Source organism: Anser cygnoides, chromosome 7 (genome assembly GCF_040182565.1).
Source record: "Anser cygnoides isolate HZ-2024a breed goose chromosome 7, Taihu_goose_T2T_genome, whole genome shotgun sequence".
Taxonomy (NCBI): Eukaryota; Metazoa; Chordata; class Aves; order Anseriformes; family Anatidae; genus Anser; species Anser cygnoides.
The window spans coordinates 15,709,776-15,725,458 of record NC_089879.1 but is presented as its reverse complement, the minus strand read 5'-3'; the positions used below and the strand labels follow the sequence as shown (position 1 = coordinate 15,725,458).

The 15,683-nt window shown below is 38.0% G+C and overlaps 1 protein-coding gene across 7 annotated transcripts in view; it reads right to left on the bottom strand.

The window, feature by feature from the left end:
- Positions 1-326: 326 nt before the first annotated feature.
- ADGRA1 (adhesion G protein-coupled receptor A1) overlaps positions 327-15,683 on the bottom strand; it is a 281,000-nt gene continuing 265,643 nt past the window's right edge. For all 7 annotated transcript variants that reach the window (XM_048060556.2, XM_067000767.1, XM_048060559.2 and 4 more), the window contains 2 exons: positions 10,043-10,138; positions 327-4,533 (listed from right to left, as the gene is read on the bottom strand). In XM_048060556.2, the coding sequence (XP_047916513.1) occupies positions 3,312-4,533; positions 10,043-10,138 (1,318 nt within the window). In that variant the 3' untranslated portion in view covers positions 327-3,311. The remainder of the gene's footprint in view (positions 4,534-10,042; positions 10,139-15,683) is intronic.

Genomic DNA, 15,683 nt, shown 5'->3' with positions numbered 1-15,683 from the left:
TAAAATGGAGTCAGCTGGATGATGTGAAATTTGGTCATGAGAGGTGGAATTCCTATATGCAGAGAAGAACACTGCATAAAGCATCAGAACATATTTTTATCCTGGCAGTACAGTAATAATGACCCTTCAGATTTCTGTTGATTGCATCGCTCTCCAAAAATTATCTTTTTTTGGATGAAATTTCTCTTGCTTGATCTCAGACAGAAAGTGAACAGTAAAAATCTGTTCAATCATTTTTATATCATCAATGAATCACCAAAACTAGTACTGACATTGAATCATGTTACATGTTTTTATCCATAAGGAATTTACTAGGACAATGTATCTCTTAAACTCCAGTTATTTCATTGACTTTATTTTTAAAGAAAGAAAGAGTAGTAATGGTTCACTGACTATAATTGACCAAAAACCCACAATAAAACAAAGCCAGACTTCCAAACCATTAAAATTATTTCATTTATCATAAGGAAAAAAAAGTCAAAAGCACAAAAAGCATTTTGGTCAAATTTGATGTTACAAAACATTTTTATATTTATTTAATATCATGTTCTTCTACTCTGTAGTTATTTTCTGAAAAAATAATATGCAAACAGATTATTGCATAACACATTTCTTCCAAATTAGCCCAGAAATATTCACTAAATTATTATTTTAACACATAAGAAAAGTGTTTTAATATTTTATGTTTAAATTCCAGAGAGTTTTATCACGTAAGATATTCTGTGGAAAGCAGCACCTATTTACTTCTTTGTAAGCCATTATGAAGATCGAACAAGCCTTTTAGATGAAATAACAGCGGTGATTAAAACACAAGCTGAATAAAGAAGCTCACTGAGTGGGTTCTTACAGAGTGAGTATTTCACTTGGCCGTGTATGTGGAACATTTTGCATAATGGTCTATAGACCTCCTAGGATTTTGCTAGTACAGAAAATACATATACATAGTGCTGAGACACAGAGAAGTGGTATTTCACATTATGTCTATGCTTATTTAGGGCTCACTGTCTATGTGGAATGAGTAAAAGTAATATGAAAAGAAAATAATTATTAAACAGAAATATTCCATTATGCAAACAAAGAAAAATACTGTATTTTAGTTTAGAGAGTTCAAGCATATACAGCATATACATAATAAAGCTCAGGCGTTTCTTTCTTTCTTTTTTTTTTTTCTTTTGTATTAGCTAAAGAAGCAGTCATGAAACTGTTGTATATTGGCTTAAAACTCGACAACCACCTAGTGCATTCTTCTTGCTCACCTTTTAAAAATACACAATCTGAGATGGATACATTGCACTGCTGGAGTTTACAATATATATTTCAAATTTACAAAAATACAGAAAAACAAGATTTCTTGCACTCAGATACTGAGCATTAACCCTTTGAGTACTAATTCCCACCTGCAACACTGCAGAACACATTCATCTGACTTGCATGTTTTTATAACATTCTAACAATTATAATTGTCATCTTTATGTACACTATTAGGAAATGCATTCCTACATATTAAAAAAAAAAGTAGAGACTAATAAAGTACTAATAATATAAAAATAATGGGTTGAAGTATGTGAAGATTTCTGCAAAATATACACAGAGAATCACAGACTGATGATTTTTCTAGGGATTTTTCTATTTCCTCTCTGCAGCAAAGTAACAATTTTGTAAGTCCATGTTAGGACACAACAGCAAACTTTCTCATGTGGCCATACAGAATTGTGCTTTTTCTCTTATTTATGGATGCTCTGTTCACTTTTCATTGTAGACATTTCTCTCTCAGCTGTATGCTCCTATTTGCTTGATGCGATCCATTATTATTCTGCACCATTGCTGTCTGAAAAAAAAGGGGTTTTATTTCATGTAAGGATAATTATGATGCAGTTCTGTACTGTGAGTTGACGCTTTGTGTCCAGATGTTCATGGAAACATGAAAAAATTTCTTGCCATAACAAGTCTTGTTAAGCCTTGTTAATAGAGAATGTTACTGACCCTGGGATGCCCTACAATTCAGAAGAAATCATGAACATAAAGAACTTCTCTGAAGGTCAAATTTGCATTAAAGAATGAAGACAATGTGAAATTTGCTGGGAGAGGAAATAGATTTTCAGAAAGCAAGAGGTGAAATTAAGAAATAGGCTCTAAGAAGGTATGTTTTTGGAAAATGACTGAGCTTTCTCTTTCCTGACAACTCTGGACTACATTGATCATGTAACTAAATAGACAGTATCGTATATACAGTGTCTCTGAACTAGAGTAAGCTATTTTTAAGAAAATAACTGTAGTCCTCAAAGAGTTAATGATAAAACTGCTCTACTTTAACAGATGTGGAAAGGTTATTGTGAAACAGCTTACAGATTTGTTCAAAAGGCATACTTTACAAAGAAGTGTAAAACTTGTTGAGACGATTGCTATTACACTGTACAGTGTCACATACAATGAGTAGTGCATGCTCTGTAAAGACATTAGAGTGGACCCTTATCAAAGCTATCATATAACCTTATACAAAGGATTGTGCCACTTAAACTAGTGCAGAGTGATTTTTTTTCTGTAGATTTATAATGCTCTAGATTAATATCAATAGGGTTTTTCACAGCCTTGTACAACACTTTTTTTTTCTTTTTTTTTTTAAACACATGTAACACTATAAAACAGCAAATGGTATATCCTGACATATGTCATGCAAAATACAACCAATACAGCACCATAGATGTAACAGAGACATTACCTAGCACTTTTTTCCAACAAGAAAAAGGACATAGCAGAGACTGTACATTACACGACTTTACAGGCCATATGCTACAGAAGATCTTTAGAGGCAGTATCACTTTTGTAGATCTAAAAAGCTGTAATTTTATAAAATCCTGTTTATCATTTCTACCATAGTCACTTCTGATTAAAATCCATGGCACAGTAATAATATTTTGCTACAAAAATAAATAAGTAAAAGTTTAAGATGCTGATATGCTTATAAAAAGTGTCTGAAGTTACTACAGAACAGAAACGAAAATAATGAATGCAAGTGATGTGTTTCTAAATAAATGTGCTGTGTAACAAAAGGATATTGCCTCTCATATTCAGTTGTCTAGACTTCATTTTCTAATTATCTTTCAGAATAATTTTATAACTTTTAAAAATAACTTTACTTTTAAAACTCACTATCTCTTTCTTTTAGACTCTTATTAAGAAAATGGAAATAAAGATGGAAAAGCTGTACAATTTGCTGATGAACTACACAAATAAGTCATCTTATTTAGTTTAGAATAAAAGCAAAGATAACGATGGTTTAGGTGGAAAAAGACATTATGATGGCCCATGAACTACACAGTAGTTTCATTTTTCCAAGGGCCAGTTTTGATATTTCCTGTACTATCTGAGCTGTATATCATGGCTTCATGCACATTTCCCTTGAGAATCCCATTGTGATTCGTCGTATTAAACGGCAATGACTGTGTCCGTGGGTGCATTTCAAAATGAGCTGGATGGTGCACAGTGTCACTTTCTGGCATTTTAGCACAACTATATATTACAGTACTTGCGTCACTACTTTCGGGCTGGTTGACAGTGGGATATGGATCACTTTTTGAGCAGCAGGCCCGTCTGTGACCTGACTGGCTATCATGCGTACTGTGGGGACTGTCTGTATGTGAACTGTGGATGCTGCCATCAATACTTGAAGGAATGTGGTAGGCATATTCTCTCTCACCTGCAGATCTATGCCGGCTGAAATAACGTGGCTTAGTTCTGCTTTTCAGACATCTATGAATGTGCATATTAGGTCTGAAGCTTCCCTCATTATGGACATGAATATGAGCTTCATCATCAAGTAGCTGATCACAGTGCATTTTTGCACAACACGGTGTCACAGGAGAAAGGCAGTTAACGTGATTTTGAACTGCTTGTAGGTTAGTGAGTTTGCAGTGGCTAGCAGCTGGATGATTAAACACAGCTGACTTGCTGGGACATGGTGATTCCTGTAGACAAGGTGCATGAATTTGAGTGTCCCCATTGACATTAACTTTTGGGCGCACATTAACTTGGACGGAATAGGTATTTCTTCTAGATGGGCAACAGGACCACCAACAATGCCACACATCATCTCGCTTTGCACAGTGATGGATCAGGATGAAAAGCCCCAGGGTCACACAGAAGGCTCCGTAAAGACAGCTAAATATCATATCCAAGAAATGACCTTGAGATACTGCAAGTGCTCCAAAGGTCCAAGTGGCAGTAAACAGGAACAAAGTGAACGCTGCAGCTCGAAGCTGAGCCTTAAATGAATGCTCATTTTCCAATAAGGAAGAAGAAAGCATGGAGCAGGCTGCCTGGGGAACAGACACAGAGTCTGTAATATGACCATGGCCCACCTCAGTACTTTGTATTCTCTGTGGATCTTCTGTCCTTTCCTTTAACTCATACTTGCGTTCAGGATGGCGCTTCAGTTGAACGTACGTGCAGAGAAAGTAAACACAGGTAACTAGCACGATGAAAGCTACTGGCCCATAAAAAGCACCAAGACTAGGCTCCCATGCCATCCAGCAACTGGAGACAACAAAAAGAGAGAGTCAGGAACATATTATAGGTCACTTTAGATGTGATGCACAACAGACTGAAATAAAACTGGGCTTTCTTACTAACTTGTATGCCCCAACAGTTTCTCAGAAGTTTGGATAGGTTTGTTGTGAGGAACAGGAGTGTGTCTTTAATATCAATGAAGCTGCAACATTGCTTTACTATTTTTTTTAACAGAATAAAATGTCTAGTATAATTTAGAGCATACTAAGGCTGAAAATTTCAAAGAAATCTAGGTCAGTTTAGAATCTAGAATTCCACTGAAGTATAAGACTATTTATGTCAACCTTTTCTCCAGTATTAAAAATGTCAGCTCTAATACACTGATTAAAAAGCAAATGAGGCATAGTTTATACAATCTGTGTGAGCAATAGAAATGTACAGATTTCAATGGTACATTTACTTAAGTTTGAAGATTGTTCTTAGGGAATATTCTTGTTGCCAAAGTGGAGAACTGGCTGAGTAATAAGAGGAGACTGAAAAAAGTGTTTCAGTTGAACAGAGTCATCAGTTTTCACAGTGAGTAGACCCAAAAGTTGTATGGCATTTCTGGGTTCTCAACACTTTCTGAAATTCCTGGCAGTTCATTTATATGAATTATTTATATAGTTATTGAATGCTATCAGAAAAATTAAGGTAATTGACAGCCTCTTTGTAATACACTGGTAGCATAATATTACTGTAGCATTATTATTTGCTGGGCTTTAAATACTATAACTATGACTGTTTCAAAGAAGCTTAAAATAGTTCTTGGCCAGTATGAGACGAATAAACCTCAGTCAGCTGCATAATTTAGCAGCAGTCTAACAGGACTGTCCTAAGGATGAATGAGCCAATAAAGTAAATGTCAGAGAAGAAAACACTTCGGGCTATTGAAATCCTAGATGGACTTTGGGGGAATTTGGGTTGGGGGTGGGGCAACAATGAATATTTGCCCAGTTTTTACTCTTCTTTATGATCTACTTTTAGCCATTTACAGAATCACAGAATCGTCTAGGTTGGGAGAGACCTCCAAGATCATCTAGTCCAACCTCTGTCCTAACACTAACAAGTCCTTCACTAAACCATATCACTAAGCTCAACATCTAAACGTCTCTTAAAGACCTCCAGGGATGGTGACTCAACCACTTCCCTGGGCAGCCCATTCCAATGCCTAACAACCCTTTTGGTAAAGAAGTTTTTCCTAATGTCCAACCTAAACCTCCCCTGGCACAACTTTAGCCCATTCCCCCTCGTCAGGCACATGGGAGAATAGACCAATCCCCACCTCGCTACAGCCTCCTTTAATGTACCTATAGAGAGCAATACGGTCACCCCTGAGCCTCCTCTTCTCCAGCCTGAACAATCCCAGCTCCCTCAGCCGCTCCTCATAAGACTTGTTCTCCAGACCCCTCACCAGCTTTGTTGCCCTTCTCTGGACTCTCTCGAGCACCTCCATGTCCTTCTTGTAGCGAGGGGCCCAAAACCGAACACAGTACTCGAGGTGCGGCCTCTCCAGAGCCGAGTACAGGGGGACAATCGCTTCCCTAGACCTGCTGGCCACACTGCTTCTTATACAAGCCAGGATGCTGTTGGCCTTCTTGGCCAGCTGAGCACACTGCTGGCTCATATTCAGCTGCCTATCAACCAGTACTCCCAGGTCCTTCTCTGCCAGGCAGCTTTCCAACCACTCATCTCCCAGCCTGTAGCTCTGCTTGGGGTTGTTGCGCCCCAGGTGCAGGACCCGGCACTTGGCCTTGTTGAACTTCATGCAGTTGACCTCATTCCATCGGTCCAGCCTATCCAGATCCTCCTGCAGAGCCTTCCTACCCTCGAGCAGATCGACACACGCACCTAACTTGGTGTCATCTGCAAACTTACTGAGGGTGCACTCGATCCCCTCATCCAGATCATCGATAAAGATATTAAAGAGGACTGGCCCCAGTACTGAGCCCTGGGGGACTCCACTAGTGACCGGCCTCCAACTGGATTTGACTCCATTCACCACAACTCTTTGGGCCCGGCTATCCAGCCAGTTTTTAACCCAACGAAGCGTATGCCAGTCCAAGCCATGAGCAGCCAGTTTCTTGAGGAGAATGTTGTGGGAAATGGTGTCAAAAGCCTTACTGAAGTCAAGGTAGACCACATCCACAGCCTTTCCCTCATCCACTAAGTGTGTCACTTTGTCATAGGAGATCAGGTTCGTCAAGCAGGACCTGCCTTTCATAAACCCATGCTGACTGGGCCCGATCGCCTGGTTGCCTTGTAAGTGCCGCGTGATGACACTCAAGATAATCTGCTCCATGAGCTTCCCTGGCACTGAGGTCAAGCTAACAGGCCTATAGTTCCCTGGGTCTACCCTCCGGCCTTTCTTGTAGATGGGCGTCACGCTTCCTAGCCGCCAGTCAACTGGGACCTCCCCTGATAGCCAGGACTGCCGATAAATGATGGAAAGCGGCTTGGCCAGCTCCTCCGCCAGTTCTCTCAGTACCCTCAGGTGGATCCCATCCGGCCCCATCGACTTGCGTACATCCAAGTGCTGTAGCAGGTCGCCAACCATTTCCTCGTGGATTATGAGGGCCACATTCTGCTCCCCATCCCCTGCCACTAGCTCAGGGTACTGGGTATCCAGAGAACAACTAGTTTTGCTGCTAAAGACTGAGGCAAAGAAGGCATTAAGCACCTCAGCCTTTTCCTCATCTCTTGTAACTAAGTTTCCCCCCGCATCCAGTAAAGGATGGAGATTCTCCTTAGTCCTCCTTTTTGTGTTGATGTATTTATAAAAACATTTTTTGTTATCTTTAACGGCAGTAGCCAGATTGAGTTCCAGATGAGCTTTGGCCTTTCTAATTTTGTCCCCGCACAGCCTCGCAACATCCCTATAGTCCTCCTGAGTGGCCCGCCCTCTTTTCCAAAGATTATAAACCCTAGTTTTTCTCCTAAGCACAAGCCACAACTCTCTGTTCAGCCAGGCCGGTCTTCTTCCGCGCTGGCTTGTCTTTGGGCACGTGGGGACAGACCACTCATGAGCCATTAAGATTTCCTTCTTGAAGAGTGCCCAGCCTTCCTGGACTCCTCTGCCCTTCAGAACCACCTCCCAAGGGACTCTGCCAACCAGTGTCCTGAACAGCTCAAAGTCAGCCCTCCAGAAGTCCAAGACAGCGGTTTTACTGATCCCCTTCCTGACTTCGCCAAGAATAGAGAACAGGCTATTGTTACAGACAGGCTTTTGACAATGTCTGTCATTGTTACAGACAGGCTACTGAGCTGGTGGTATAAGCTAGCACAGCTGTTACTAGGTTCTTTAATTCTAAATATTGCATGGATTGCTGGAAAGAGAAGTTAATTTCCTTGTTTGTTGGACTGTAACAAGAAGTAAGTAGCTCAAACTTCAGAAAAAAAAAAGAAAAAAAGATTTAAATTAGATTTTCAAAAAGTTTTCTAGCTGTTAGGATTATTATGGTAATAAGCCATTGGAATAAAGTGTGGTGTATCCATTATTTGAACATTTAAAACACCTCAGATAAATAACTGTCATCAATAGTTTGAATATAGCTAATTTCCCACTGGGTCAGAAGGACAGACGAGGTGATCTGTCATGATCTGTTCCAGCTCTAAAAGTGACACTGTGTGACACTTTGTACTCATTTAGGCATACGTGATTGGTTGCAGTCCCTCCATTACAGTGAGGAACCTTCTGATATCCCATTCTTGTCAAGCCAGGAATCATCCACCACTTACTATAAAAAGGACAGAATGAATTTATCTTCCAAGCTGAGAACCTCTCAGCTAAAAACGATGCAGTCCCACTGGGTATTCATCCTGAGAAACTGCAGCATAAATACCTTTTTTTTTTTTTTTTTTTAAATCTGAACCTTAAACAAAAACATACACCCATTTATTAATGAACTTAGAAATTGTTCAAGGAGTATATATTTTGCTGTCAGACATGCACATGAAAAGATTCCATTAAAAATATCTGTGAAAAGATAGGTAAGTTACCACCTATATTTAATTGGATAAACATGCAGCACTGAGCTACATAAATACTTGAAGTACATTTGAATGCTGCATATTTGATGCAAAGTGGAAAATGGAATGCTCCCCAGTGGAACAGTCTCTTGGGATGCCCTTATTTCAAGTGGAATCTCATTGTGGATCACTTCAAAAATCAGTTCCGTAAAAAAAAGTTCAAGTTTGTGCATCTACATTTTTCTGTACTAATACTATTAAAAATGAATAAGGCATATAACTCACTATGCTGTTGTTGAATTAGATGCTTTTTATTCATTTTTAAAACCATCCCTCACCTGTGCCTTGTTTTCAATAAAGACTGTGGTGCTATGTATTGATTGGCTATGATTAACATGATTAAAGAAGTATAACCTCTGTAACTGTGCCAAAACCAAAAACGTCTCACACATTTATGAACATAAATAATTGAGCCTTTTAATATACTGTTGATTATAAGTGATTGTCTAATTGGATAAGTTTGAATAAATATATGAATATGAGTTGGGCCCTAGGCAAAGCAAACAGCTAGCCACTGTATGCACTAATTTATTACCAGAATTTAAATTTCAATTACCTATAAAAATGCTTTTAAGGAGCCAAATGTTCACTTATAAACCATTCTGCTTCAACTTCCACTCTTCTTACACAGAACATAGCTAGTTTCAAATGCATTGCAATAGATGCTCAAAGCAGTAACTAAGAGTAATGTCCTCCAAAGTACAAGCAACAAGGTGCTGGCAGAGCACTAATAGATTCATTTATCCGTTAGTGTGTCAGTCATTACCATATTGGTCATTTACATGGAATCTATTTAACTTTACAGTCTGATTCACTTTCTGCCGTGCTTTTATGGAGAGGCTTACTGTTCTTTGTTGGTATCTCATGTTTCAAGCCAAGAATTAATAACATCATGATGCCTGGACACCTTGCAGAGATACACTGAACACTAACATGCTAGTACACAAGAGGGCTATGTCATGACTGCAAGGCATGTTGACTGGAAAATTTTCATAGGGTGAAAATCCAAAATTGTCGTATCTTTTTTTTGGGGGGTGGGAGGGATGGGGATTTTTTCTTGTTCTTTTCTTCACATAATGATTTGTAACTTACTTTAAGTTACCTGGAGAATATCAATTCAAGGTAGATAACTTAATGAATTAAAAGTATTTACTTAATTTATGGTCCTATTACATATGCCTTCCATTATATAATAACCTTTCACTTACTCATGTGTAAATGAGAGGTGATTTTATAAATGAGAAGTGGTTCTATTGACCATAATGGAGTCAACTGGCAGATGTGAAGCAGCAGGCCTCAGATTAAGAAATCACTCTTTCATACCTATTAATCCATAAAATTTCATATTAAATGTCATCCCAAATGCCATGACTATACCCTTTATGAAGTCATTTACATTTATAAGCATAATAATCAAAAATGTTTTTCTTAAAAATTTTATTGTAATAGTATTTATTGTAATACTTACTATGGTGCATTGCCTTCAATCCCATAATTATTGATATTGGTTGCTGCTGTAATCCCACAAATAATAAAAGGAACTCCGCCACTAATCAGGTAAAATCTGTTGAGAGATAACAACTGATATTTTAATTTGCCTGACCTGTAGCTGAATAGTTCTTTGTAAACGGTTGTTATTTCATGAAGTTTCTTGAGTATACAATATTGCCTGAAACACTAAAAATGTTCCTAAAAATCAGAAAGCAAAACCAAAGTATTATCACAATAAACAATGCACTTAATAAAGCAAACAGAACTTAATATTTGATATTTAAATGGATCCTCTTTTCAGTGTCTTGACTTGCTAGTACTAAATCCTTAGTAATAGTTACTATCAGTAATCTTAGTAAATGTAGTTACTATTGCAGTCATATGAAGAACAAAACCTTGTCTAATGAAAGAACCTACATCTCAAATAAAAATACTTGTTTCACTTACCTGTGTATTTGTATGCAGTAGTTATTAAATGTGTATTATATATTAAAATATGTGTTAGAAGTATATAATACAGACAACAAACAACTGTTTTCATTTTAACCTGAAAATTTTCTCAGTGAAATTCAGTAAATTCACACAAACTGTTTCCTAGTTCCTGGATGACAGATGAAATGGACTTGAGTTAGGCAAAGAGGGAAGGAGGAATCCACTTTGAAAAATAAATATATATTTTTTTTCTGAACAGAGGAGTAATCTGGAGCAATCAGGAGGATTAAATGTCACTTTGCATATACCATACTTTTGTTCATTAAATATCATTAAATATCCAGCCTTGCAAATGCATTAAAATGAGAGGGCCTCTAAGACTTCAACAAGATCTCATAAATATCCAAGAAGAGTGTTAATCTCCATGTTAATCTTTCTTTAGAGACTTGTATTTGAAGACAGAAAGCACAAAGTTTCTTACCCCTTTCACTGGTTAAATGCCACTGAGCTACTTGGAAACAGCAGTCATCCCAATGTATCATCATTAGGCTTACATTAAAGTCCTAGGGGATGCCTCACTGAAGTTGGCATCCTGCATTCCTATGTCCAAATGCAGCAAAATATATTGTCATCACATTGCCATTTGCATAAGCAAAGCACAAAATTACACATGGAGCACAGCACTTCAACTGCTGTGGCCTCTGAGGTGGAGAGCACCAGTGCCTGGCACGTGTAAGGCTACAGCTGGAAGGAATGCTGCTTAGTGACAACAGAGAAAATGTTTCACTGCACTTAGAAGCTCAGATGGTTCTCTGAACATCCCTACTCATTTTCTATTTCAACCTGTGCTCTTCTCTCAGTAGAAAAAAATTAGTTTATTTTCAAGACATTCCTCTGCTGTGGGAAACATTAGGCAGGGATGCAAACACTTCCCAATCATTGCTATTACATTGTCCAAAAGGACTAAGAAGAGCCTGATAATATACAGAACACATTCCGTCCAGAATCTGGCCACTAGTTTTCTAAAATGTGATACATAAATTAGGAGTTTTTTCAGCCATTGCAAGGCAGGATTTTTACAGAAACAGAGACATAGTAACTTTGACCATTTAAGTCCAACCCTGAATTAGTGTTAAAAATTTCTTCACTTGTTTCCCCCACCTCCTTGGGAAGCAGAATCAGAAGCCAGGCCTCAGAAAATTTCACGTTAACATTTACAGTCAGTCTTTGTCCTAATGATCTAAGCTGTAAACAGAGCAGAGAAAATCATCCTCGACATTCATCAAAAAGCCTTTCAGTTTTTATAACTTCAAAGTCATTGAATATATACATTTTCTTCAAACTTGGCTTATTCTGTAAAGCTCAACAAATTCCAAGGAACAAGCTGCATCCTTACAAAATCCATTCATTCACTGCATTTTAATGATTGTGAGTATCTTTTGACTTGAGCATATTGAATAAGCTAGCTTAATAGCTTATTATTATTTTTAACAAAGATGTTCAATGACATTTTTTGAAACTTCAGGAAATGACTAGGGTAAGCAATGAGGCATAGAAAATTTAATCCCAATTTGTCTAAGAAATAGTAAAGAGCAGAAAAACAGTATAGAAGCAAGTATAGGAAACTGCACTTCAAACTCATCTGAAGTGATTACACCATAGAATTTACCTACAATGCAATCTATAATTTCATTTTTTGCAGAGCAGCCACTTTTTACAAATTGGATACATACATTTAAATCATATCGTTATTTAAAGTCTCATACAAGCCTGTACTTGGGTGTTAGATAACCTACTTCATATCTCACACTTTCAGCAAGCTGCTGTACACGACAACGGTAGCATCAGATGTTCTGCAAGCACTTAGCTACGCAGTGCTTCAGAAGCATGGCAAAATCTAGCCAAATTCCTGTCCTGTCTCATTGCTAAGAGAAGGAAAATACATTCTAGAAATGACATAAGGTGAAGTCAAATGCTTTCAGAGCACCCGAGGTACACTGTAGTGATATCCAGCACAGTGCACTGCCTGCCCTGTCTCATTGCAAAAAAAATGTAAAATAGCAAATAGAAATGACAGTGTGTACAAATGATTCTTCATTGGTGGCTTTGGGATTCTTGAAGGGTGAAGGGGAAAAAAAATTCTGCTAAATAGAAGAAAAGTGAACAAGAGGAATGGGGTTAAAATAGAGCAAACAGAAAAAAGAAATAGAAGTTAAATTTAAGAGTAGGAGTGCATACTCTTGCCCATTTGTGTGAGCTCCTGGATACCCTAAAAAATATATAAAAGAGAAAAAATATAATGAAAAGTCACCAAAAGCAGAAGTATTGATCATGAAAATCCATATAGATGTTAGTTGTGAGGAAGTTAATTTTACACTTAATAAATAAAGTAATTTAGACCAGTATAAATGCAATCTAAATGCAAAAAAAAAAAAAAAGTTCTTATCAATTTCTTCAACACTCAGATGAGATGATTAGTGTAAGAAAAATATTAAATTAAATGGATGAAATAAATGAATGAAAATGTGAAGAAAACATTGATACTAACTAGCTAGGATTTGTACTTGCAGAGAACCTTTTATCTAAGAGAATCAAAGTGCTTTATAACAAGAATTAATTTAGCCTTGCAGCCCCCTGTGTGACCAATAAACATTATTTTCCCTGCTGTATAGATGAGAAAACAAACAAGAAGAGATTAGGTGTTCAAGGTCATGCAGAAAACCTGTTTCAGAATGAGACTCCTTAATTCCTATCATATGCTTAAACACACAGCACCTCTATATTACTCTAAATGAAGAGCCTGGGCATATCATGGTATCTAGGTATTTGCCTCCAAGCCCAAGAAACAGGGTTTGCCTCTCCAGGGGTTCAAGCAGGAGCAAGAATAAAGCTCTTAGCTGAAGGATTCCCTGGGTAGGGTGGTTTCCTCCCAGTATTCACAAAGCCTTGCCAGTGAACATCTCCCTGTTACGCCCTACAAAGCTTGGCTCGTGGAGGACGAGCTTGTGTGCATTATTCCCTGTGCAACACTAGCACTAACATCCACTGGTATTTCATACAGTGTTGCCTGAGCACGTACACAGAGCTTCCAGATCTGTTCAAGTGGTCTGAGTTAAGGGCTGTAACTGGAGAGATGCTTCTCCACCTTCTCTTTTTCCCCTCAAAAAAAAAAAAAATCTTTCTCCTACACTGTTTGCCTAGCTTACATTTACTACTCCCTCTCATGACTATCTTGGTTTAGGCTTGAAAGGTCTACATCCTTTGGCTCAGTAACCAGATTTCATCTTTCAATTACTTTCTCTGATTTTTGTAAACCTGATAAAAGATATTTCATATGAAACACTTACAAGCCCTGGCTCTACACCTATGACTTAGTGAGACTGGAACTGTGGGACTTAGGAGATAATTTTCTCACTATACCAGTGGGTTGTCTCCTCTTCTCTACAAAAAAAAAAAAAAACAACACCATGCAGTAACTCAGGTCTCAGAGCCAATTTCATCAACTTGTGTTACACTTCTACCATTCAAGGAAGTGAAGGGTGATACTCAGGCTACCAGTAATGAAATGCTGTAGGAAGCAGTAAGAAGATGGGCTATTTGGAGAACCCTGCTTTGACAGATCTGACTGTTTTGAAGGAGCCAGCTAACACAGAGGATTTGTAGTTGAGATAGCCATGCACACGGATCTTTAAAGACTGGGAAACCACAGGGAAGAAATTAAAGCTTTTTTCATCTAAAAATTGATCTTGACAAGTAGTTAATTTATATAATATTTTTAAATTGTTTTACAGGGAAGAGCATAAAATCTGTGGGGTGATTTTGGACTTTGAAGAAACTGCCAAGCTGTTGCTTCAATAGCCTTTGGGAAGAGTTTTTAAGATTTGTACATTGTTGTTTCAGGCCACCCAGGGATGTCCTGAGGATTCCTAGCAGGCTCTCACATCAGCATACATTTATTTAGTGAAGCTCATTCTATCACATCTTCAATAATGTTGTTACCCAATCTAATTAAAGCTAGCATGGTAGGCTTCTGCACACTGCATTTGCACCTTCTAGCCTCAGTGCAGGCACCACCTGAGGCCTGAAAGCCAGACTATGCAGATGCACTCAAATGATGTGCAGTAATTTGTGAGGTGAGGAATCATACTCATTGAACATGAGAGGGCACCCCTAAGTTCCTGCTGCAGCTGCCTGAGACCAGTGAGTACCATATTTTTTGTTACAAGCAGCGACATAAACACAAAAAATCCCCAACACAGAAGCAGACACTGCTTGAGGTGATGTCCCTCTGTTGACATCACATCTTACTATATTCCAGCTTCCTTTCAGCAAAAACTCCTCTTGTAAAGTAAACTCTACAACAAAATACTGGGAGCTACATAGCCAATCTGATAGAAACAGGATAATGTCAGCAAGAATGACTGCAATAGCCTGCAGGCAGCATCAATTCTGCTAACTTAACATACAGTATATTCTTCTAAGTTTATTTCCATAAATATTACTCAGTAAGTCACTGAGTGAAAGGAGAGTTCTACCCAGTGACGAATTTCTTGCTTGAGCGTCTGGCTTTTCTCTAGCCCAAACCTGATTCCAGATTAAGGTCCTTGACTCTGGAATGAATTCTTCCTGTGCTCCAAAAAGCATGAGACCTTGGCTTTTTGGGTGTAACCCACAAAACCTTCTTAACTTTTTTTTGCCCCCAGAGGTTCACACTTATTGCTTGATTAAAAAGTATTTAGAAGTATTCCTCTCTGCATGCACAGCTCTACAAAGGTACATGTTACATATGTAAAGATACCAGTGACACATTTACTCCTCTTCTCCCCATTCCAAATAAAGATTCATCTGTTTTGCTTCACTTACTTCTGTGTTACAGGTTGCTTAGGAAGAGATGTCAATCTATTAGCCACTTGCAAAACAAACATGAAAATAAAGAAGCCACAGCAAGAAGACTTTCCCCTTTATTTTTTTTCCTTGAGCAAGGATTTGATTTTAACATCTTTGTGAAAATAATCCATATAGAAAATGGTCATTAACTTCTGAGCTAACCAGATGCCACAGTTCAAGAGCCCCGCAGGCAAGCAGACAGATAAGTAGCTGCTCTGTAGAAAGCCAAAGTATATACAAGCCTGATTTTCAAATTATTTTTCCTGAAATTTTCATCCACTGTATCATTTCATAGCTCT